Raw genomic sequence first — 24,427 nt, 5'->3', positions numbered from 1 at the left:
AAGACCGACTTGAAGAAGGTTGAAGACCTGGTTTTAAGGTGCGTTTCCACTAAAGAGGAATGGAGCGGAGACATGTGTTTTCAACCAATCAGGTTATTGAGAGGTGACGCAATAAAATTATCACGTCATCTAATAATAACCTGATTGGTCTATTGAACACGATTCCTCTCCGCTCGGCTTCAGTAGAAACGCACCCTAAAGTTCATATCATCCGTACGTACATCTACAGCCAGCGCGGCCACGGCGCGGCGCTCCAAGCGGTAAACTTGGGAAATCAAAATCATCAAGACATTTTGGCCAATTTTGCTCTGACGAATTCTATTAACGTTGGTGATATTTAAAATCTCATACTAACCCGACTAGTGCATAAATAATCTAGAGTGTGTTTCTGTAAGGAAAAAAGGAAGGAGGAAGGAATTTTCAATGCTTTTGTAGCTATGCTCGTTCGAATAATTGGGCGAAAATTGACAGTAATTTTACAGCACATTTTGTTTTCGAATCATATATTACTTACATGGATTGTATTGTATTAGGTATGTTTTACTTAACTTCAAAAAAAAAAACCCGCTACTCTATACCGCGATTTGTTTTTCTAATAACAAGTGCAAATATTTGTGAGCACAATTTATCAAATTCCTTCCATAGTTTGAGCAACAACACAATAAGTGCACACTAAAACAGGCCCTAACGTGTAGGCGTAAGTGTGATTTTTCCCTGTTTATATTTGGATTTTAATATCATACTTATATCAACACGATACACGTACGTAGCGATTGTTATCAGTAAAACGCGACACCGTTTTGTCATTAAACGTTTCGTGAGATAATTTTTTAAGCAATTAAATATGAAAATGGATTATAAAACAGATAAGTTGTTGAAGAGAGTTTTTAAAAATAGTAATTTTGCGTTTATTACTAGAGTGACGAGAATTCAAAAGTGGCGCGGTAATGGAAACATGAAAAATGATGTGTGTACTTATATATTTTTTATATTTATTATTATTATTTTTTATATATTTTAGATAGACAGACAGACATACTTTCGCATTTATAATAATAAATAAGGATATTATTAATAAATAAGGATAATAAGTAAGGATATTTGCACAACGTGTACACAACCTTGATATTTAAGACTCTTTTCCTGAACATACTTAAAGTATTTAATATTCAATCGAAAGGTTCTTATACCTAGAAACTCTAATACTAGGTCTAGGTATCATATGAAAGGGCTTTACCTGTACATTCTAAAACATCATAAAAAATCTTTCTCTTTCCAGGTATGCAGCTGTTCAGTGAGTGGATCGGTGACCAACATATCCACATCTTCGTCTCATAATGAATCTCTACACAACCACCAGTTGTTAAACAATACAGGTATATTCAACATACTAAGTTAACGTATCAGTTGCTGTACAAAAGTGTACTATCTGTGGTACTATTAGAATACCAACAGCCATAATCGCTTGATTTATGACCTCAAGAAACTGGTGGGAAGTGGGGAAGGTGGAAGACCTTGTATGATGGGGTTATGCACAGCAGCCGACGCGTACATGGTTGGATGGAACTTTAAGCCATAGAGCAATCACACTAATATTATAAAGGAGAAAGTTCGTATGTGTGTGTGTGTGTGTGTGTGTGTGTGTGTGTGTGGTGTGTGTGTGTGTGTGTGTGTATGTGTATGTTTGTTACTCTTTCACGCAAAAACTACTGGACTGGACGGATTGGGTTGAAATTTAAAATGGAGATAGATTATACCCTGGATTAGCACATAGGCTACTTTTTATCCCGAAAAATCAAAGAGTTCCCACGGGATTTCGAAAAACCTAAATCCACGCGGGCGAAGTCGCGGGCATCGGCTAGTCATGAATATTTGCGATTGGTTTTTTGTTAAGTTCCTTCAAAAAGTCCATACATTACTTATTTGAAATGTTTTGGTGGACATCTTGTGTTGACAGATGAGGCGAGCTTGTCTAGAGTCTAGACGATCAAATGTATCTAGGTATACATTAACTTATCTTTCCCTAGTCCTAGTTTATAATAGTCCTTTTTTACAGGACCCGTATACGGAAACCTGCTATCATCAGGAGGTAAACCACTATCGTCACCCACCGCGCGACAGCAACAGCAACTTGCAGCCATACAAGCGGCTAACGCAAGACGATTTCCCCCCGAAGTACCGAAACGGACCAGCAGCATTACACTCAAGTATGCACCTTATTGCTCTTGCTTTAAAGCTCATATTAATTCATTTAAGTATATCAATGTCACCTACCGCGCGACAAAGTAACAGCTCGCAGCCATACAAGCCGCGAGACGATTTCCACCCGAAGCGCCGAAGTAAACCAGCATTATTACACTCAAGTATGCATGTATTATAGTAACCTTAGATCTCATATTGCATTGATATGTAGCGGTGATACATGCTGCCAACGGTAGGTGATTTCCTCCTGAAGTGCTGAAGGGCACCAGCAGTGTTATTTATTTATTACATTCAAGTGTGCTCCTTAGTATGGTTTTAACAATAGAGCTTTAAATCAGTTAAGAGACCTAAGCCCAGGATTAACAACGTAGGATTAATGTCTGACTTGCAGCGAAATACTGAGCTTTATAATATTTTATTAAGTAAATACTTAGATATAGGAGGTTGAAATATTAACTGGTCCCCAATTTTCCACAGTGCGGAGAGCCCCGTATCGCTGCGGCGTGCGGAGTGCGGCGGCGCGGTAGTGCGTGGAGGGTCGATGTCCTCCGTGCAGTCCTCTTCCTCGTCCTCGAGTCAAGAACACCGGCACCACTACCATCAGCCGTACCAGCCGAGGGCACCGGTAAGCCATAATCGATTAAACTTTGCCTTAAAAATAAGTTTATGGATAAACGTAAAGATATGTGTCAAGGGTATACAAGTAATAATGCTGTAAAGTAAACTGAATTTTGATCTCCGCTTTTTATTGAAAATGCTTAGTTATGAGTATTTACTTATTATACAGCAAAATAAAACAGTGCAGTTAGGGTTTAGAAAACTTGCCTAGAGCCAGACGTAACATGGAGAGGGAAATAGAAAAAAGATGAGGAGGAGAAGTATAAACTGTACAAGTTAATTGAAATGTGTGTTTTGCCGTTAAAAATAAATTCCACTTTCATACGATTATAGCTTTGCTATCCATACTAATATAATAAATCTGTCTGTCTGCTAGCCTTTCACGACCCAACCGTTTAACTGATTTTGATGAAATTTGGTACAGCGATAGCTTGCATTCCAGGGACAGGCATAGGCTACTTTTTGTCCCGGAAAATTAAAACTACCACCACCGGATTTTCACGAGCATCCTCTAGTTTACTATAAATATTTGAAAGTCTTAGGATTTTACTGCTTAAGCATAGAGATACAGATTTAGGAAGGAGTTCTGTGCATAGAGACCTTGAATTGCAGTAAAATGCCCAACAACATAGAACAAACATATACGGAATATGTTTGTTCTATGTTGTTAACCTTACCTCTAACCCAGACAACCGCTGAAATAGGTATCTAACAGTTTATTCCGTCCTTGCATTCCTCTAATTCACCCTATTGGTACAGTAGAACTCCAATTATCCGAACTCCGACTATCCGAATCGCCGATTATCCGAATCACAAAAAATTGTCCAAAAAAAGTCTAAGTGCGCTATTATTCTTCCCCCCGCGAAGCCAGTGTTTGCGCGTCAAGTCTTGACTTGACTTGTCTTAACTTGCCGTTGTGCCTACACTGACTTCCCCCCGCGAGGTCGGTGTAGGCACGGCGGCAAGTTAAGACAAGTTCCGGCGCATTGCAGTCACGGCGCACCTGTCATTGTTTGTTTTGATTAGCCAGTGTGCTATTGACCTTGCTCCAGGACGCTACTCTTTCGCTACGGCTTACTTTTGTTTGTGCGTGTACAATACTGTATTGTTTTTATACCATGGCTTCGAAAAGAAAACGTGTTGTGCTATCGTTAGCGGACAAACTGAAAATTATAGAGCAACTCGATAAAGGTGTAACGGGTAAGAAGTTGTCTGAGATTTATGATGTTGGACAAGCAACAATTTCTGACATTAAAAACAGTAAGTCAACACTTTTAAACTTTGTTTCGGTGCTTGAAAATGAAGATGGAAGTTCCTCCAGGAAAACAATGAAGTCAGCAACCAACAAAAATTTGGAAGATGCCGTGTTTAAATGGTTTTTGCAGCAACGTTCTATGGGAAATCCGATTTCAGGTCCAATCCTTTGTGAAAAAGCCAAAATCTTAGCAGAAAAGCTTGGTTATTCATCTTTTAAGGCTAGTAACGGCTGGCTAAGGAATTTTAAATTCAGGCATGGTGTACGCGAGTTAGATTTGGCTGGTGAGAAGCTTTGAGCAGACTCTGCAGCTGCTGAAAATTTTATTGAAAAATTTAAAACTGCATCAGAATCCTATGATCCGGAGTTTGTTTATAATGCCGATGAAACTGGCCTTGTTTGGAAAGCATTACCAAAAACCACTTTGGCTTCTAAAAGGGAATCTAGTGCCCCTGGACATAAGGTCAGTAAAGAACGTGTTACAGTGCTTAACTGTGCCAACTCCACTGGAAATCATAAACTGCCACTTCTTTTGATAGGAAAGTCAAGAAATCCAAGAGCATTTAAAAACGTAAAAAAACTTCCACTCTTCTACAAAAGTCAACCCAAGGCCTGGATGACTGCAGCTTTGTTTACCGAATGGTATGATGAAGTGTTTATTCCTGAAGTGAAAAAGCACCAAAAATCGGTGGGAAAAGAAGGCAGTAAGGTGCTTTTAATTGTTGATAACGCACCCACTCATCCTACAGCAGAACTGTTGGAAAGAGAGAATGGGCAGTTTAAAACGACGTTTTTGCCTCCCAATGTTACAAGTTTGCTGCAACCCATGGACCAGTCTGTTATTGAAACAATGAAGCGCCATTACAGAAGGCAACTGCTGAGAAAACTGCTGATCGAAGGTGCTGAAGATGAAGAATTGGTTTTGGCAAATCATAGCAAAATAAATTTAAAGGACTGCTGTTACATGGTAGCGGAAGCTTGGAGTTTGGTTACGGCAGTGACGCTAAGACGTGCGTGGAATAAACTGAAAGGCCTACCGTCTGAGAAGAACAAAAAAAAAGAATCTGAAGAAAATGAGAAACAAGAATATGGAGAGGATGATGATGATGAAGATGCGTTGTCACTAGAGGAAATAAGAAAAATGATTGTAAAAATTCCTGGTTGTACAGAAGTAAGTGCTGAAGATGTAGGAGAGTGGATGGCTTGTGACACGTCTGACCCTGGTTTTCAAATTCTCAATGACGATGAAATTGTTGTAAGTGTGAGAGAAGATGTTGAAGTGGAAGAAGAACTTTCTGCTGATGTTGAAGTAGACGCTGGACCATCAGCTAGTGAAGCATTTGCCGGCCTCGAGACTGCTTTGAAGTGGATGGAGCGTCAGCCCGAGTGTGACCACTTGCAACTGCTTACCGTCAAGCGAATGCGTGACCTGGCTGCCCGAAAACGGTTGAAGACCGCAAAACAGCTTACATTAACGGAGATGTTTAAAAAACAATGATTTTTATTTCTAAACTTGTACATAAGTACATTTTATTTATATTTAAAACATGTGAAAATTTCATGTTTCTTTCATTTAATTCAATAAAAAAATAGTGCAATATCAAAACGTAGCTTTTATTCTCTCCAATGGCAATTTTTTTTTAAAAAATCCGATTATCCGAATATTTGATTATCCGAATGGGTCCCGGTCCCCATTAATTCGGATAATTGGAGTTCTACTGTAATAGAAAATGCCTTAGAAAGCATATTCCATTTTGGTTTAATTAACCAGTATTACTCATTATTATAGGAACCCCACATCCACATCCCAGAGCAGCAATTCCAACAGCATTCAAGAACCGCCTCGGGTACGCTATACGAAGGCGAGCGTTACGCGGTGTGGAAGCGACAAGAAGCACCCCCGTATTACGAAGCCCCTCCACCCGCCGCCTGCTGCCGACCACAGCACGACCACCATCCGCATACGCACCAACCACCCTTGAAAGTGAGTTTTTTAACCCCCAACCCAAAAAGAGGGGTGTTATAAGTTTGACGTGTGTATCTGTGTATCTGCCTGTGGCATCGTAGCTCCTAAACTAATGAACCGATTTTAATTTAGTTTTTTTGTTTGAAAGGTGGCTTAATCGAGAGTGTTCTTAGCTATGATCCAAGAAAATCAGTTCAGCCTTTTGAAAGTTATCAGCTCTTTTCTAGTTACTGTAACCTTCACTTGTCGGGGGTGTTATAAATTTTTTTAATTTACGCTCGTTTAACATATTTTCTAAAGAAATACTCATCCCCCTTTTATAGGCAATTTTCTGCAAAAGATGAAGTATCTTCTGTTTATTCTAGACCTCTTCCTCTAATCGAATCGAAAGGTTATTATAACCTTTCGATTCGATTAGAGGAAGAGTGATACGATGATAATGACCTTTTTAAACTTTCGGATATCACTCCTACTAAGTAAGGACTTCCAGCATTCCCAAACATGTGAGAAATCAAGATCTGGAAAGCTTCGGCCCTCGATCTTCTAGGTGACTAAATAGGTTTCTTTTTGCCTTTTCCAGGTATCAGAAACAGTCCGCAAACGCCAATACCGAGTGGGTCTGAACCTCTTCAACAAGAAGCCGGAGAGAGGCATCGCGTACCTGATCTCTCGAGGCTTCCTCGAGAACTCCCCTCGAGGGGTAGCCAGGTTCCTCATCACGAGGAAAGGGCTCAGCAAGCAGATGATTGGGGAATATCTGGGCAACCTGCAGAATCAGTTCAACATGGCTGTGTTAGAGTGAGTTGGACTGCTAATTTACTTATTGCTAAATGAGTTGATAACCGCGACTTCGTCCGCGTGGATTTAGATTTTTTTTAAATCCCGTGGGAACTCTGCTTTCCGGGATAAAAATTTGCTTATGTCAATTTCCGGGATCCAAGCTGCCTCTGTACCAAAATTCATATAAATCAGTTAAACGGATGGGTCTTTGAGAATCCCGTGGGAACTCTTCGATTTTCAGTAAGCTAATTTTGTACCAAATTTCATCAAAATCGGAGTATGGATTATGTTGCGGAAATAATATCTTTGCACTGAATTGGTCATTTTAAACAAGAATTTATCGATACGAGTTGCAGCCTTTGCTTATATAACTTGATGGCTAGTGTTATGTTTGGTTTGACAGCTTTTTGGAATACAGTTTTTTTACAAAATATACATTATATACATTAAATTCAATATGTTGTAGAATATAGGAAATCATTCGTGCCAAAAGTGACGGAGATGGAATAGCTTTCCTAAATCTTGAGTGATTGAGTAGATTGATTGGATTTTCTGTAGATGCGTGTAATTTTGGAGCTCCAAGTTTTTACGTGAAAATGTTTTAAATTCAGATACAAGTTAGCCTTTGAATGCACACACACATGGTAGTAAGTGATGATGCAGTCTAAGATGGAAGTGGGCTAACCTGGAAGGGGTATGGCAGATGTATTAAACCCATACCCCTTTGGTTTCTACACGGCATCGTACCGAAGCGCCAAATCGCTTGGCGGCACGGCTTTGTCAGTAGGGTGGTAAATAGTCACGGCCAAAGCCTCCCACCAGACCAGACCAGGAATTTATTAGAAACTATAAAATTCCAAATCCCTACCGGGAATTGGACACGGGACCTCCCTTTAATAAGACAGCCCTTATCACTACGCTAGGGAGGTCGTCAAATGTTGTGTAATGTTTCCAGATGTTTCGTCAACGAGCTGGACCTGTCAGGCATGGCGGTAGACGTGGCACTGCGCAGGTATCAAGCCCACTTCCGGCTGCCGGGTGAGGCGCAGAAGATCGAGAGACTGGTGGAAGCGTTCGCGCGACGCTACTGCGTGTGCAATACAGACTTCGTGCAGCGGTTACGGACTCAAGATACGGTGTGTAATAAGCTTTATTAGTTGTACCTCGAAGACAGTGCTATCTTGTATATGGTGGAAAAACTCTAGCCAGAAAGTAAACTTTTTGTTTTTGTAACATCTCCACTGTTTACAATCAAATCAAATCAAATCAAATTGTTATCAAATCGAAATTTTTCGTCAGAATATAAATTTTACAGTCAATCTATATTGGCATATATAGATTGGCAGTTTTATCAATTTATCTGTATTCTTTTGTCTGTTGTTATCCATTTATTAAGTTACTGAATACATCTTCCTACTATAAGTACATACCTATCGACTGACGTCCCCTCACTGGAAAACTTTAATCGTCCCTATAACTCTAATTCTCAATTTTTCTCAATTTTACAGATATTCGTACTAGCGTTCGCAATAATAATGCTAAATACGGATCTCCACACGCCGAACCTCAAGCCTGAAGCGCGTATGTCGCTGGACGACTTTGTGCGGAACCTTCGAGGTATCGACGACTGTGGAGACATCGACCGGGACATGCTAGCCGGGATATATGATAGGGTGAAAGCGAGCGAGTTTAGACCCGGAAGCGACCATGTTACTCAGGTAATAAGAACTATTTTGCTTTAATTGTATAAAAATAAAATAGTTGAGAAACCGAGCTTAGACTGGAAAGCGACCATGGCGAGTTTAGATCGGAAAGCGACCATGTTAGACAGGTAATAGGAGCTATTTTGCTTTAATCATATAAAAATAAAATAGTTTAAAAAACCGAGCTTAGATTGCAAAGCGACCATGGTACCCAAGTAATAAGAGCTATTTTACAACAAAATGTTGTACGGCTTTGTGCAAAACCTTCGAGGTATCGACGACTGTGGTGACATCGATCGAGACATGCTAGCCGGGATATACGATAGGGTGAAAGCGAGCGAGTTTAGACCCGGAAGCGACCGTGTTACCCAGGTAATAAGAACTATTTTGCTATACGCCCCTTCTGGACAAGATCTTATAGTGAAGCGTAATAGTTCGTAATAGTTACGACAGGAAAAAAAAGACCTTATAATAATAGAATAGTGGTAATTAAACTTTTTGGACCCTGTTATTCCCTAAAATACAAACTTCTTTAATTCTACAAACATACAAACAAACATATATACAAACTTCTAGTAAGCGCGCTCCATCTTAGGCTGCATCATCACTTGCTAGCAGGTCTGATTGCAGCCAAGCGATAGTCTATAAATTAATTTAAAAAAAAGTCTCTATGGCTCTTAAAGTGACATTCGTTTCCCAGGTGATGAAAGTGCAAGCAACGATCGTGGGCAAGAAACCACACTTGGCGTTACCACATCGGAGGCTGGTCTGCTACTGTCGCTTGTACGAAATACCAGATATACATAAGAAGGAACGACCGGGTGTCCATCAGAGAGAGGTGAGTAACGTTAACCTCAATGTCATTAACTAGTATGTGTGTATCTTAGTTTGCTAAGGAGCCTCCCATGCTTCGTCAGATTCGCTGTAACGGCGCCCTATCCCAGCCTCTGTCGTATGACCAGGGCTCTGTTACGGTGGTACAAGAAGGTTTTACGAAAGTAGGTAATTCAATAAATGTAGATGCCTTACGAAGTGGCAATTTCCGAAAGTAAAAAAACTCCTTAAATTAAAGTTTTTTTTGACGTGACAACGTCTTATAATTCGATAGAGCCGGCTGCACGCACGAAAAAACATGACTCATGCGGCGTTACCTCGCTCTGAGGCGTTCCATGTAAGGCTTGAAGTGCAAGCGAGAGCGCGGAACGAGCGACAAAGAAGCACAATCGGCCTTTGTTGTCACGTTCAACTATCGTCAGTAAACCGACTTTACAGACAACCAATTTTTTTTTAAATATGCTAATTACTCAATTTTTTTCTTTAGGTGTTCCTCTTCAACGATCTGCTAGTAATAACAAAGATCTTCAGCAAGAAGAAGTCTTCAGTAACGTACACGTTCCGGCAGTCCTTCCCCCTGTGCGGAATGCTCGTCAACCTATTCTCGGTGCCACGTATGTATTGATATTTTCCTAACTTACTCATTTCTTCTAAAACACTGCTTTGAAATTTGTGTAGTTCATGCGGACGATACTACGTCATCAACCTTACCGCAAGTTCCAACAACAACTTATCATAGTTTCAACGCAATCATGAACGATGCTCGAAAACTAATGTGTGTGTGTAACCTGCGTGATTTTCCGCGTAGTTTAGGATGCCATTTTGTAGTCATTAACTTGTCTTTAGTACCTAATTTTGTTAATCTGGAGGTGGGCGTAAACAACTGCAACACAGTTTGTAACTAACGCAGTTGTTATCATTCTTTACTTTTAAGGCAATATAAAAGATTTTTCATTTAAATTGATTTTCATATGTATGTATTTGTTTTTAGATTATCCGTTCGGCATTCGTCTATCGCGACGCGTGGACGGACGCAGACTGGCGACGTTTAACGCGCGAAACGAGCACGACCGCTGCAAGTTTGCGGAGGACCTGCGCGAGAGTGTGGCCGAGATGGACGAGATGGAGGCCATGAGGATTGAGGCCGAACTCAACAGGGGCAAGGGGAGGAGTACTAACAACGCTGCGAGGAATGGTAAGGCTATTTCTTCTTTTCCGCGTCCATTTCCACAATTAACTAGACGTTGCCCGGCCGTTGTACGTGAGATCACTTCAACTAGCTAAGTTGACTCCATTGTTGGAGTTTTTTTGGTGCAAATGAACCCCATGCATTCACATTGCGTGCAAACGCAAAAGTCGAGCACTATTACGCACTAGGTAACATAGGGTGTTGGATTGTTTGGTACAAACGTAGATACGTTGCGGTTCAGTACTAAGCTTGTATGCTTTGAGTTATCCACACTAAGGAATTTTTCACAGTCAAAATATTATCGACGGATAATCGTGCATCCGTGCGCAGTCCCGCGCGTGCTCACGCATTCTCTGGTACAAATTCGCGTAATGTGTCACGCGATTAGAAAACTTCACGGGCATGCTCTGCGCTACGCTCCGCCATATGTGCGCCGGCCCTTAGGATCATTAAAATTTAGGGGTCATTGAATTTTTTGTCGCTCATTATAGTGATTTTGGTTGACTATAAGCCATAAATCATAGTATAAAGGACTATATCTTAAAATAATGATCTGTTTTGTCCCTGTACGCTCGTATATTTTTCATTTGTTATTCGATATGTTCCCAGGACTGATCTCAATTCTCAACTGATGAATACGTGATTTTTTTTTTTTTGTAACAGTAATGGAAAATCGAGACAGTGGTGTAGCGGATGTGGAAATTGACCACCAACAGTGCATGGACCATGTGCATGTTCACGGGTATGTATTTTTTAAATTTCTTGTCAACTAGCCGATGCACGCGACTTCGCCCGCGTGGATTTAGATTTTTCTAAATCCTGTGGGAACTCTTTGATTTTCCAGGATAAAAGTAGCCTATATGCTAATCCAGGATATTATCTATCTCCATTCCAAATTTCAGCTAAATCCGTCTAGTAGTTTTTGCGTGAAGGAGTAACAAACACATACACACACACACGCACACACACACACACACACACATACACACACACACACACACATACATACATACATAAAAACTTTCGCCTTTATAATATTAGTGTGATGACTCTAATAACAGTCAAATTAATAACAGTGAGAAATCCGATTACAAAATGTTTTGTCACTGACTTTGGTATTATTTTTATAGCGTGGTGGTACCACCGCCGCCGTCGTGTCCGGCGCCCGCAGCGCCTTTGCGTCTGTCACAGAACCCACCACCTACCAGCATCATCAAACGAAACGTGCTCAGCAACTCACTCGTTGATATCAACGATCCTGGTAAGTTGACACCATCATCAGCCGATAGACGTCCATTGCTGGACACAGGTCTCTTGTACAAAGACTTCCACTGACTTGTGCCGAGTGGATCCAGCAACTCCCTGCGACTTCGCCTAATGTCATCCGTCCACCTTGGGGGGTCTTCTAACGATGCGGTTTCCGGTGCGAGGTCGCCATTCCAGCACCTTGGATCCCTAACGCCTATCGGTTTTTCAAACTGTGTGCCCTGGGCTGAATTGACACCGCTATGTAAAAAATACTTAAAGAATTCTCAATTACTAAACTTATAATAAACTCGGTATTCTGAACCAATGTTTAATTCTTTTGCACAGTTCAAAAGCACTTGTAAACGTTTATGCGTTCGACAAGTGCCAGCAGATGTGTGTGCGTCGCATTCTTGTATTGTGTTCATGTCTGCTTTACGAGTATCTTGTTTCTCTCTATGCGTCGTATTCCTCAATACTGTGGGTGGTGATGATGCACCTTATGTGTGATCTGTAGACTATATCTTATGCAGACTGTATCTATCTCCCATCGATGTATATGGATAGGCCTTTCGAAGATAAAAAACGCGCTCAAAAAGTCAATAGAATTTGCAAAAGTCTATTGACTTTGTCAATGACAATGACGTAAGATTCAAGCGTAATTTTGCGGACGGAATTGTATGGGAAAGTCTAATCCATATACATCGATGGTATCTCCTATTTCACTGTCACTGAATAAAACGCGTAAACACCACCACTACAGTGCACCAAACACTAGGTCTTGACACTTTTCCATTAATCCCGTTGTGATAGAAGTTTTCTTTGGATAGTAATGTGACGAGCTCGTTTTTTTTATTTCCACTTTTTCACCACAGCACCGCTTCACCTGTTTAAACCATGTTTCATTTGCGGTATTTGCCCGCAGTGGCTATGGCTGCGGAACGTCTCCAGCGGCGAGGGTCAGTGGGTTCACTGGACAGCGGCATGTCCGTGTCGTTCCAACAGGGCAGTCGCACCGCCCTGCACGCTACCTCGCCCAGACACCCGCCCGAACAGAGGTCTCCAGGTAAAAAAAAATAGGATCTTTAAATTGGCAGACTTCACACACTTTTGAAAACATTATGGAGTACTAGCTGATGCCTGCGACTCCGGAATAAAAAGTAGCATATGTGTTAATCCAGGGTATAATCAATATCCATTCTAAATTTCAGCCAAATCTGTCCAGTACTTTTTGCGTGAAAGAGTAACAAACATACACAAAGACATATATTACAGACACATAAACACAAACTTACACCTTTATAATATTAGTGTGATACAGGTTTCTTTACGATGTAGAGTATAGAGTGTCCGGGATCTCTCTATACCTTTCGTCAAAAACGGTTAACGGAGCTGGGCTATGAAAAGCTAGTAGACTGACAGACAAACAGTCAGACAGACACACTTTCGCATTTATAATATTCATATCAATATGTGTTGTGGTCAAGTGCAAACTTGTCGTTGATAAAAAACATTATTCGATAATGAAAATTCACTTTTTCAGGTCGCTTGTTTGGCAGTATTGGAGGCATATTCCCCGGACGTCAACGAAAACTGAGCGCGTCGGGCGTTCCCGACACAAAACAGGGCCAAGTCGGAAAGAGCACAGAAGTCTAAAAGCCAAGATCGATTAAACTCGAATAATTATTCGAATGAAAAGAAATCCTTCGGAATCCCTCAAGGAGTTTTAATTTTTAATGACGAAGATTGAATTTCATCCAATCGATTATAATCGAGTAAAAATTTTATGAGATCGCTATCTGATTTTTTATCTAACTTTATTGTAACCAGATAGTTTTTTGATATTCGCTATTTCGAGGTTTTCTTAGTGCCATCTTTGTAATTATTTCAGGGATTCGCCTTTCGGGCGGGGATTGACTTATTTAAGTGCAGTACACATATTCATTGAACATTTTTTGAGGTTATTCGATATATTTAAGCGCAAAATATAGTCTAGGTAATAAATTTTGAAAAGTTTGGAAGCTATTGGAATATTTAAGCTTTTAATGCAAAACTTTCCAAAGATATTTTGTTTTTACATGTGGGTACCTAATTAATGCATTTGTTGGGAATAGTTCTGTGAGATTTAAAAAAATATATACTTAGGTACTTATTAACATACATGATTAAAGATTTGATAATATCACTACCAGTAAAGTTTTGCATCGAAAGTAATCAATGTTTTGTCATTGCTGATTATTATCGATTTATCTTGAGCATTGTGAATAATTAAAGAAATGGAATTTGCAAATCCCTTGATTTGTATCCATAGATATATTTTACCGAATCGGTAATCGATTTGATTCTGATGACTTGAAAACAATGTTTCGAATTAGAAACAATTAACTGACGAAGTTTAGAGGTTGGACTGTTTTATTTTTTTCCATTGATGACGTTTAAATAAATATGATTATAAAGATACAATTGTATTGTGGAAGGTAAAAACGATAGTTATTGTGTTCGGTTTTATGTCATTAAAAAAAGTGCCAATGCTTTTGAAGTTTATAAACCGATATAGGTGACATCAAAAGATTTTATCAAAAAGGTTTTATTCTTTTTTGGTCTCTTAAAGTTGAAAGGAGCCCAGTTTGGTACCAAGTAAAACATGATTTTGAAGCCAATTACATAACAAAAAAAAAATACAAAGACAACAGATATCAACGATATCAGGCATCAAGTGAAAGTAAAATGGTATTAAGATGCAGAAATCATAATAGGCAGGGCCTAAAATGTACTTATCAAGTACTTTTAGTCGAGTGAACGATAAAATTGGCCAATATTTTAGGATAATGTCTTTGCAGATATCCTACAACGAAAATAAGTGCGTGTACGAAATAAATGTTAGGGGCCAGAGTCTCGAGACTGCAAAAACAGAGAAATTTCACAAAGCATATGGTTAGAAAAAACAGAGTTATGCTGCGTGCAAATACGCTGAATTTATACCACATAAATAGCACAAACATCTTAAGAGGGGTCTCTCCGTCACTCGCTTCATACAAACGTAGTTCCAATTTCATTTGAATATTAAGCAACCAAAGTCCAGACATATTCTAGAAACTAATATCTATGTCTGTGGTTTTCCAGATTTCTGTTAAAATTTACGGTTTCAAAGTTACGCGGTCTTAAAAATTTACATACAAATCTTTGAGCCCCTGTAATTTTAAAACTACATATTTTTAGAAAAATCTAAAACACCACAGACACAGATATTAGTTTCTAGAATATGTCTGCAAAATTTCATGGACTTTGGTTGCTTAATATTCAAATGAAATTGGAACTACGATTGTATGAAGCGAGTGACGGAGAGAGCCCTGTTAAACCTGAGTTGTATCCGTATAAAACTGTCAAAACGCCAATTACTCATCAATCAAACTTTTTTACGGTTATTGTGTAATTACATAAGTAATATTATGTGCTAAGTGCAACACACTCTTGAATTTATCCTGTACGATATTATTTAGTACGTCTGCATACGTCTTTCGTACGTCTAAAACCGGATGTTTTTGCACGCAGCGTCATGACAATTGTCGTACTCGGAATAATTCGCAAAATTATTGCCGAATAACTCGATAGCGAGTTACAATTTAATCGATTTTGCTATAGGTATATTCGGCTATTCTCGGCAAAAATCTGAAGCCGAGAAGGCTGTCACAGGGTTACGTAACCGTTTTATAAGGTTGTTCATTGTCTTTTGGAATCTTGAGAGAAATAGATTAGGCGAAATTTCGGGGTTTATAATATTAATTATATTAAAGAAAAGTACATACGTTATTAGCGATTTCGGAACGAAAGTGACCAATGTAGAAACTTGCTTATAAAAACGATATAGGAAGATTTATTAATACGAAAAAGTTTTCGAAATGGACCTATTCGATAACATTTTTCGAACAAGTGTTGCATTTCGCGTTATTATTAATTTAACTTTAGTACTTTCATGTTACCTTCGTGTTATTTTATTTGTATAGAGAGTATATTTTTATATTGATTGAAATCACATTAAATTAAGGTGCTGACATACTAGTGTGTTTTAGTGGTCACAAGTCACATCACTCTGACGTTGCGATCGAGCAATTGGAGTGCTCCTGAAGCGTCAGCGTGCAATAGCACCTTCACACACTAGTGTGTACATTTTCATATAAAATGTAAGACACTGGTAGCTTTCTGCCGCACGACACGACACACCACATCACAGTAGTTTGTCTTCACCTTTATTTTCAAAGTCACTTTCGTTCTGAAAGTACATTGTAGAACCCATTGCATGTTACCACGCATAAAGTATTAAAGATAATTAAAGAAAAATAATATCAAAGAATTTTATCTTTTTTTAGGAATAGTTGTACATATGTTCAGAATAGATACATTACAATAGTAAATGTTTAACATCACAGTACTTTTAAAATTTACTTTCGGCACATTCAGATATTTATCATAGCAACACGGTAAAGTAAAAATCATATGAAAGGATATAATTATAATTTTTTTCAAATGAGAAGTCCTTTTTTGGCTACATTTGGCACTGTGAATGTAGTTGTGTACCAAATAATGCACATATTGTATGTATATAGTGCTTGCATTTCACGAGCGAGATTTGTGTACAAGCACATTAAGTATGTGTGCGTGCCAATTGACCAATCAGTCGCGAGCAAGCGCTCGCTAACGCACACATTTCAAAGTCAAAGTCAAAATCATTTATCTAAGGTACTATATTGTACTCTTTTTTATGGTCAGAATTGTTATATTTGTACGATATAGTGGTGATAGTTAATTAATAACTTTTACTATACTTACATTACATATTTACTTTACTTAGCTTGAGCCACGGACACTCGTGAAATGCAAGAACTATATGGTATAACTATAACGCTTCTTATCGGGTGATGCCGATTACATACCGACATTATATGCCACCGATCAAACAGATTTATCTCATAATTTTCTTGACACTTCCATACAATTTAAGTAAATACATTTGATATTAATTTTTGTAGGTACATAATATTTAACATGACAAATGTGCCAAAAATAGACTTGCTTTTTTGTAAAAAAGAGATTAATATACGAGTTAGTCGAAAACATTATTGAAAAAAGTATATAGTTCTCAAAAAGTCATACCTATGACCGATTTGGGAAGTACAAATTAATTTCTACAAAATTTTTAGAAACCTGTCCATAATTTGGTCCTAAGATTATACCAAATAACTCTTGTCCATTAAGATTATGATATATTGATCTTTATACGATAATAATGGTTGTCCTTTTCCATCTGTAACGTCTTATATCTGACAATAATGAATTTCGCGTTGCATACTATACTTTATTCGCGGAAAGAAGTTAGTATAGTGCTCTCTCTCTTACGTAATCTCATACAAATGAAAGAGACAAAAATCCAGTGGGCGTTAACCATTTTGTGTCACCAACCAATCACAGACGAAATTATGTTTTCTAACTGAATTTCGAATGTTTTTTTGAAAACATTTTCGAAGTAGAATTTCGTATGTTTTTTGTAAACGTGTTTGTGACTGGTTGGTGACTCAAAATGGCTAAAACCCACCGAGGTTATTGTCTCTATCTTTTATATGCGATTTACACTAGCTTCTTTCTAGATAAAGTATAAATGATTAGCAAACTACGCCGATTTCAATTTGGGAAAATCAGGCGATTAATTATTAGTTTTACTATAAAGTTAATTTTACAACCCCTTATTCAATTAATTATGCAATTCATAATATGCAGCAGACTATTAGTCGATCTAAAGATTGAAATCAACTTGCTATAATTTTTTTTTTGAAAAAATATACATCAAGTATTTCAAGTATTTCTAACCTACATGTTACCTTTAAATACTTTCTTTATTTTACCATTAAAACTTTAAAATGTCTCATCCATATTTAAGTATTATTATTAGTATAAGGTACCTTATTTTATTATTTTTGAGAATTTTTTATTCTTTTTTTAGTGTTACCATTATCCACGTAAAAGATTTTTTTCAATAATTGTCAAATATTTATTAGTGTTGGACAGTCCTAATGCGTAATTGGTATCTTATTTCATCCATCTGTATACATGCCATCGATAAACTTAGTAATATAAATAGAATCTATTAATATTTACATCATTTCATAAATTCATCTCAACTCTTTTTTAATATTTACATACATTACATTTTCTTAAATTCGTCTCAACTCTTCGTCCCAAATTCATACCGTTTTACTGAGATGGTTCGTGAAGTAGGTGACAGTTGATGAAATATATCAAGGAATTCAACATCGCTGTCATCCTCCCTAACCATACCCTACCCCACTAGCGGTCTCAATCACACCTATAGTTCACAATAATTGCCCATTGCCTTCATATTTTTAGCTCATTAAAAAAATCATGGCCAAAGTCTCTTTACCATTAAGTTTCGAGTCAACTATGACAAATTGCCCAATGCGGTCGCGTCATACAATTGCGTGTATTACAGATTGAATGCGTGTTTGACATTCTGTCACATTACTGCTGTCACGCTTTGAGTATCCAGTGGGTCGATTCCGGATAACCTGCATCAATTACAATTGTTGTGATTGGCTGAATTAATGGTATTCTTAAATAAATAAATAAATAAATAATCTTTTATTGTTTCCCCATAAAATTACAACAAGAATTAGGTTAAACCACTGATGCCTAAAATAAGTTGTCCACTCGTGTTATAGGCATCAGATTGTTGCAACAATGCAATGTAGCCAATAGTGAACGAGTGACGGCCAATCAGAGGTGATTGCGATCGTCACACTAGCTGTCATTTTACCGTATCGAGCTACAGACTCTAGGGCTTAACTCTACCAATTTTTTCTACTGTTCCATTTTTTCACCCAATAAGAGCTACCGTAAAAGCCGATAACGAAACGGTTGCTCTTCTTTGATCTTTATTGGATCCTGCTAAACATACATGACACGTCATCTCATCATAATATTTAAATGTGCATTTACACATTCGTGCATGGGGTGAAGGGAACGTGAGACGCCTGTTCAAAGTAATAGCGAAATAATGCCCGAGTGACACTCTGTCAATCGACGACATTAACAGGGCTCTCTCGATCACTTACTCCATACAATCGTAGTTCCAATTTTATTTGAATTTAAGCAACCAAAGTCCATGAAATTTTGCAGACATATTCTAGAAACTAATATCTGTGCCTGTGGTGTTTTAGATTTTTCTAAAAATATGTAGTTTTAAAATTACAGGGGCTCTAAGATTTGTATGTGAATTTTTAAGACCGCGTAACTTTGAAACCGAATATTTTAACAGAAATCTGGAAAACCACAGGCATAGATATTAGTTTCTAGAATATGTCTGCAAAATTTCATGGACTTTGGTTGCTTAATATTCAAATGAAATTCGAACTACGTTTGTATGGAGCGAGTGACGGTGAGACCCCTCTTAACGGCGAGTGGCAAGCCAAATATGTAAATGCACGGTAAGACTTGAGCACTCCATGCGAAATGGTCTTCTATAATGGCCAAAAATTTATAATCCCACTTTTAAAAGTTACAATCTAAAAATTAATTAGTGAATATGAATAATGTTGACTTTGTATCGTTTACGTAGGCTTGTTGTTTCTACTATTTGATACGTGGGTAGATAGACAAATAATTGACTTGTTATTGGATTCGGACTCTAATATCAAGGGCGTAAAGGTGAATTTTGAATGTGGGTATTGAAAGGTTCTCATAACTAGGGTCTATGGTTGCTAGTTTGAATACTAATAATATAGAATAGTATCTAAAACTGCTTTTTTTTAATTTGATGGTACTGGATGCAGTTTTCTACCTTATGTATGAATGTATTTGTTTTGTCTTGACTGAGATATCATTTTTATCTTCTGCGTCGAATTCCTCATTTATTAGGGTCGTGACTCTATCCATTAACCACTTAATGGTAAGTGTTTTCTAAGGATAATAATGTGGTGGACTTCTAGATTCTTCTGTATTATGGGTGAGATTTATAGACCGCACTTTTAGTCAGAGCCTCAATAGCTCAACCGGTAAAGGAGTGGACTGAAAACCGAAAGGTCGACGGTTCAAACCCCGCCCGTTGCACTATTGTCGTACCTACTCCTAGCACAAGCCTGACGCTTAGTTGGAGAGGAAAGGGGAATATTAGTCATTTAACATGGCTAATATTCTTAATTTAAAAAAAAAAACTTTGACTTTACTCAGACTTAAGATTGAGTTAAAACGAGACGGATTTATGTGAGAGTTATACATCTGTCTCGTTTTAACTCTGTCTTAAGTCTAAGCAGAGTGCAGTCTATAGATCTCACCCTAAGTCTACATGTATATTTTATACATTTGGTTTTAAATTTTTGTGCTTAACGTAGGCTAGACTAAAATTATGGCTTATTTTGTTGTACTTATACTACACAATCTCTAAACTAAACTAAAATTCCGGGTCTTAATTATTGCTATCCCTTTCATTATGTTTATTGCAGAAAAAGATAGCACTAGATTTAGACTATTTCAGTTTAAATATTGTGTACAAAAAATAAGACAGAATGTGTCTGATTCTATTGTATACAATATTTAAACTAAACTAAATAGACAGATCTAAATCTAATGCTGTCCTATTCCATAGGGAACATTGAGAAATCGATAGCAATATATTTAGGCATGCCATTTTAGTATAGAGATTATGTAGGTATAACAAAATTAGACAAAATGTGTGGATTAGCTCAGCCTAAGTTAACATTTATTTCAAAAACAGTTAGTTTTCATTTTAGATATCTTTCAAACAGAACTGAATAAAATAAAATGTTTCACTATTTGACCGAAACCCGTTCCCTAAATTCCTTCTATGTAATATTTTTCCTTGACATATAAAGGCTTAGGCAGACAAATCGCGTGATGGAAAACTTTAACGCGATTTCAAGAAGTCATACACAAGTGACATGGTAACTTGCGCAAGTTATAGACTCTTAGTCCTCCTGAGATCTTGTATTATAATACGCAGCCATACGCCTGGTGTTCAGATAAAGGTATTTTTAAATATTACGGAATGCGCGTTCTGTCTGCCCAGGCCTTAAAGTTGTGTACAAAATGTATACGTACGAATGGTATCTGATAATTCTGTCCAATGAAAAAATATTATACTGTTGAATCTCCAATATTAATCGTACATATTATTATCGTATTAATAAGCTTAATTTGATTTACAACTTTTAAATTTGTAAGATCGATCGGCCACAAAAACACTAAATAAATTATAAAGAAGATCTTTCTACATCTACTAGCGATCAAAACTTGTAAAAATCAATTTTCAAAAGTTACTTTTTTAATGAGAAAACTTGCTGCGAGTGCTAAGGTCCATTATCCACCACAGCGCATGTGACTTACCAGAGTTACTAGTGGACACTTGGCCTTAGTTGCACCAATTTTTTTAAGTAGAATTTTCTATATCTATCCTTTTCTCGTCAACCCTGAGACAAACTTGTTAAAAAGTGTCAAAATTTTTGTCGCCGATTCGATCAGTATATTATATGTTTTAAGAAATCAATGTTTGTGCTAATTCTAAAAATATTAGAGTAATGCATTAAACTTAAAGGAATTGATTAATCGTTTGGTCGTTGGATTTTGAACTTTATTGTAACGTGGATAACTTTTGATATTGTATGCGAGGGCGTGAGACTGGTTGCATATTTTCGTATACGTATTTCAAGCGAAATGCGTTTTATATCTCGAAGATAGAAGAGAGGAGGTTTTTTGATAAACGTGCTTTTTGAATACGAACTTTTTTTTTAGATATCCATCATTAAAAAACTTAAAAATATTTATGTAAACTGCTTTGACTGGGTTAAATGTAGTCTCATTATTTTCACAAAGCTCTTGGCTGAAAAGGATAGCCGAAATTCAATTGTTATTATAGTTAAGTTAAATTTTGTTTCTTTTTTTCGTAGACTTGCCTCATATTATGATAGCTTCGGCTACGTACCATGAGATCAAAAAAGGCTATTGATTTTCTGTTAAGAAATAATCCGTAACATCCGTGTTGAGAAGTTGGTGGTGTTGTCCCCCGTGCCTCGGAGAGCACGTAAAGCCGTCGGTTGTGCGCCTGATCTGTCTCCGGTCGTGTCGGATTGCCCGTCCCATCAGACTATGAGAGCAAGTCAGAGAGTGCCTGTGTTGCACTATAATGTGTTCTTGGTAGTTGGCTAGTCTCCATAAGATTGGTCGCCACGGCAATTTAGTCGGGAGGAATAGAGTACTTAATACTTATTAATATTTTTTTTTTTCATTTCCGTTGGGCATTTCTTTTTTAAATTACTTATAAAGATTTATTTTTTATTTTTTGTTTTGTTTCCTTTGAGGAAGTTCGTATTTAAAAGGCATCATAAAAAGTTTGTGTGGAATAAATCTTTGAATTGCTTTTGTAAATTTCGCTTGAAGCCAAAGATGTATTTTTGATTGTGTTCACTTAATATTCCAAGAACTCTGTGTGTTGTGTTCGATATGATGTGTATATTGTTTGAGCCTCGGAATGCAGTTCTCCAATAAACTTATAAAAAGAGGCATTTATCTTGTCTACACTCATATCTCAAAATCCTGGTTACAAAATCAAAAAGAGTTATAGTTCTGGCAATTTACGAGGGTGCGTGAGCTGTACTTGTGGTTACATCGTATACATGGGTATTGCGTAAGTGTGCGTGCCTAACGGGCCAATCAGCAAGCGCTCGCAAACACACACATTTACTTTACGTATACTGATACGACTTAAACACAAGCATGAGCCGTGGCTCCTCAAATGCAAGTGCTATACTATTAATGAGCCATGACCTCACGCCATTTAACCATGATTTTTTGGATGAAATTTGGATTTTAAGATATGGGTTTAGATAAAGTAGTGTATGAAACTGCAATTAATTAGGTATTAAGACACTCGTGTTTTAATAACCTCTGTTATGAATCAGTTTCATAAACATAACGTTTAGGGCAGTGTCACATTGTGCTATAAAGTTAGCTACCGATTAGTTGCCAATATTATTAAGAATACAAATTTATTGTAGTTAAATGACACAATTTTCTGTTTTCTGTTTATCTTTTTTTGGACCTAAAAAGTCATAGCAATGTAAAATTTAATAATCTTGTTTTATTTCAATAGACGTTTCAGTGACGTCATTAAAATATTTACATAGAATCTTTATCTCAATTAGAAAAAGTAAAAGATTAGTTTAATCGATTTAGTTCTGTCAATATTTTGGAAAAAGATGCACAAATCTCAAATTTAGTTTAGTTTTAGTGAGTTAGGTAACGAAACCACCATGCATTTAACAAATTGAGGTACCAATTGAGTTGCCAAGTAAATGTGGTTAATTCTGTTATACTCAATCTCTAAACTCTAAACTAAAATTACAGGTAGGTGAGTATGAATGTATTGCTATCGCTTTCATAATGCTCCATGCGGATAAGGATAGCACCTATCAATATAGTCTAGAGATTGTGCACAATAGAATTTACCACAACGTGGCTAATTTTGTTGTGCATAATATCTATACTAGACTAAATTGACTAGTTTTGATCTAGTGCTATCCCTCTACGCGGGGAGCATTATAAAAGAGATAGCAATACATATAGATCTTTCATTTTAGTTCAGTTAGTGTGTATAACAGAATTTTCCACAATTTGGCTGATTCTGTTGAACACAATTTCTAAACTAAAACAAAATTGAGATGTTTCAATCTCGTGCTATCCTTTTCGAAAGGGAGCATTATGAAAGGAATAGCAATATATTTAGACCTGTCAATGACAGGCTGACATTTTAGTTTAGAGATTGTGTACAATAGAATAAACCTCAGTCAATGTAATAGATCAACAGTTTACTTAAATATAGTTTTTTAAATGGTGTACTGTGACACAGTCTTTTAAATTAGTTTTGAAATATTTTTTCTGTAATATAAAACTACTAACTTATATAAAAACTTGTATGTATATTTTAGAGTTTGATTAATATATATCTTTTTAGTTGATAAAACAATTGTTATTATATAGTTATATAAGCAATAAAAACGCATCCGCGTGTCCCTGTATGTTGTAATATAATGTTGTTGAGAGTTGATACAACTAAGTCACTTACATTAGTTTTATTTAAATAAAAAAAACATGAAAATGTATTTATTTATTAAATATGAATTAACATTCATGAGGGTTTTTGGTGTTTTATTTTTTAAATAAGTTTTCCTACCCTACATCTCGTTGGAATTAGAACTGTACGGAGAGCAGCCCCCCGATCGTGTAAGAAAAACGTATTCATCGTTATCGTCAAGAAATTCTGCCCTTTGATTGGCTGTGAGAAAAGGTAATCAGCGAATGAACCAATCAAAGGGCAGAATTTCTTGACGATAACGATGAATACGTTTTTCTTACACGATCGGGGACCTGGTAATAAAGGTTTAAAAAATCTTACGCTAAAGTATAATACCTAGTCTAATTTTTTTTTCTTCGGGATAGTATTAGAAATTACGTCATGCATTGCCAGACACTCCCCCCATTGGCAACCTTCTGTCAAGCGCCCATAAAGTTTAAGATTTTTCAAGGCTGGCACGCGCTGGCTCTCTTAGTACATA

General features: G+C 37.2%; 1 protein-coding gene and 2 long non-coding RNA genes across 9 annotated transcripts in view; 2 read left to right on the top strand and 1 right to left on the bottom strand.

The window, feature by feature from the left end:
• The window catches only part of LOC123877246 (IQ motif and SEC7 domain-containing protein 2), a 212,255-nt gene extending 198,789 nt beyond the window's left edge, over positions 1-13,466 (top strand). For all 7 annotated transcript variants that reach the window (XM_045923806.1, XM_045923801.1, XM_045923805.1 and 4 more), the window contains 14 exons: positions 1,280-1,376; positions 2,057-2,207; positions 2,680-2,827; positions 5,865-6,059; positions 6,622-6,839; positions 7,777-7,957; positions 8,330-8,539; positions 9,225-9,362; positions 9,846-9,972; positions 10,350-10,553; positions 11,211-11,289; positions 11,678-11,808; positions 12,718-12,858; positions 13,336-13,466. In XM_045923806.1, the coding sequence (XP_045779762.1) occupies positions 1,280-1,376; positions 2,057-2,207; positions 2,680-2,827; positions 5,865-6,059; positions 6,622-6,839; positions 7,777-7,957; positions 8,330-8,539; positions 9,225-9,362; positions 9,846-9,972; positions 10,350-10,553; positions 11,211-11,289; positions 11,678-11,808; positions 12,718-12,858; positions 13,336-13,448 (2,133 nt within the window). In that variant the 3' untranslated portion in view covers positions 13,449-13,466. The remainder of the gene's footprint in view (positions 1-1,279; positions 1,377-2,056; positions 2,208-2,679; positions 2,828-5,864; positions 6,060-6,621; positions 6,840-7,776; positions 7,958-8,329; positions 8,540-9,224; positions 9,363-9,845; positions 9,973-10,349; positions 10,554-11,210; positions 11,290-11,677; positions 11,809-12,717; positions 12,859-13,335) is intronic.
• Positions 13,467-13,643: 177 nt separating this feature from the next.
• LOC123877264 lies at positions 13,644-17,250 on the bottom strand. Its single transcript, XR_006798543.1, has 2 exons — positions 15,354-17,250; positions 13,644-14,693 (listed from the first exon to the last, which is right to left on the bottom strand). It is a non-coding gene; the product is annotated as an uncharacterized LOC123877264 (long non-coding RNA).
• Positions 17,251-20,096: 2,846 nt separating this feature from the next.
• On the top strand, positions 20,097-24,011 carry LOC123877263. The gene is made up of 2 exons (XR_006798542.1): positions 20,097-20,346; positions 20,509-24,011. It is a non-coding gene; the product is annotated as an uncharacterized LOC123877263 (long non-coding RNA).
• The last annotated feature ends 416 nt before the right edge of the window (positions 24,012-24,427 follow it).

The sequence above is a fragment of the Maniola jurtina genome, chromosome 23 (assembly GCF_905333055.1).
Source record: "Maniola jurtina chromosome 23, ilManJurt1.1, whole genome shotgun sequence".
NCBI classification, from domain to species: Eukaryota; Metazoa; Arthropoda; class Insecta; order Lepidoptera; family Nymphalidae; genus Maniola; species Maniola jurtina.
The sequence above is the reverse complement of the archived record's forward strand: the minus strand, read 5'-3'. Positions and strand labels throughout refer to the sequence as shown.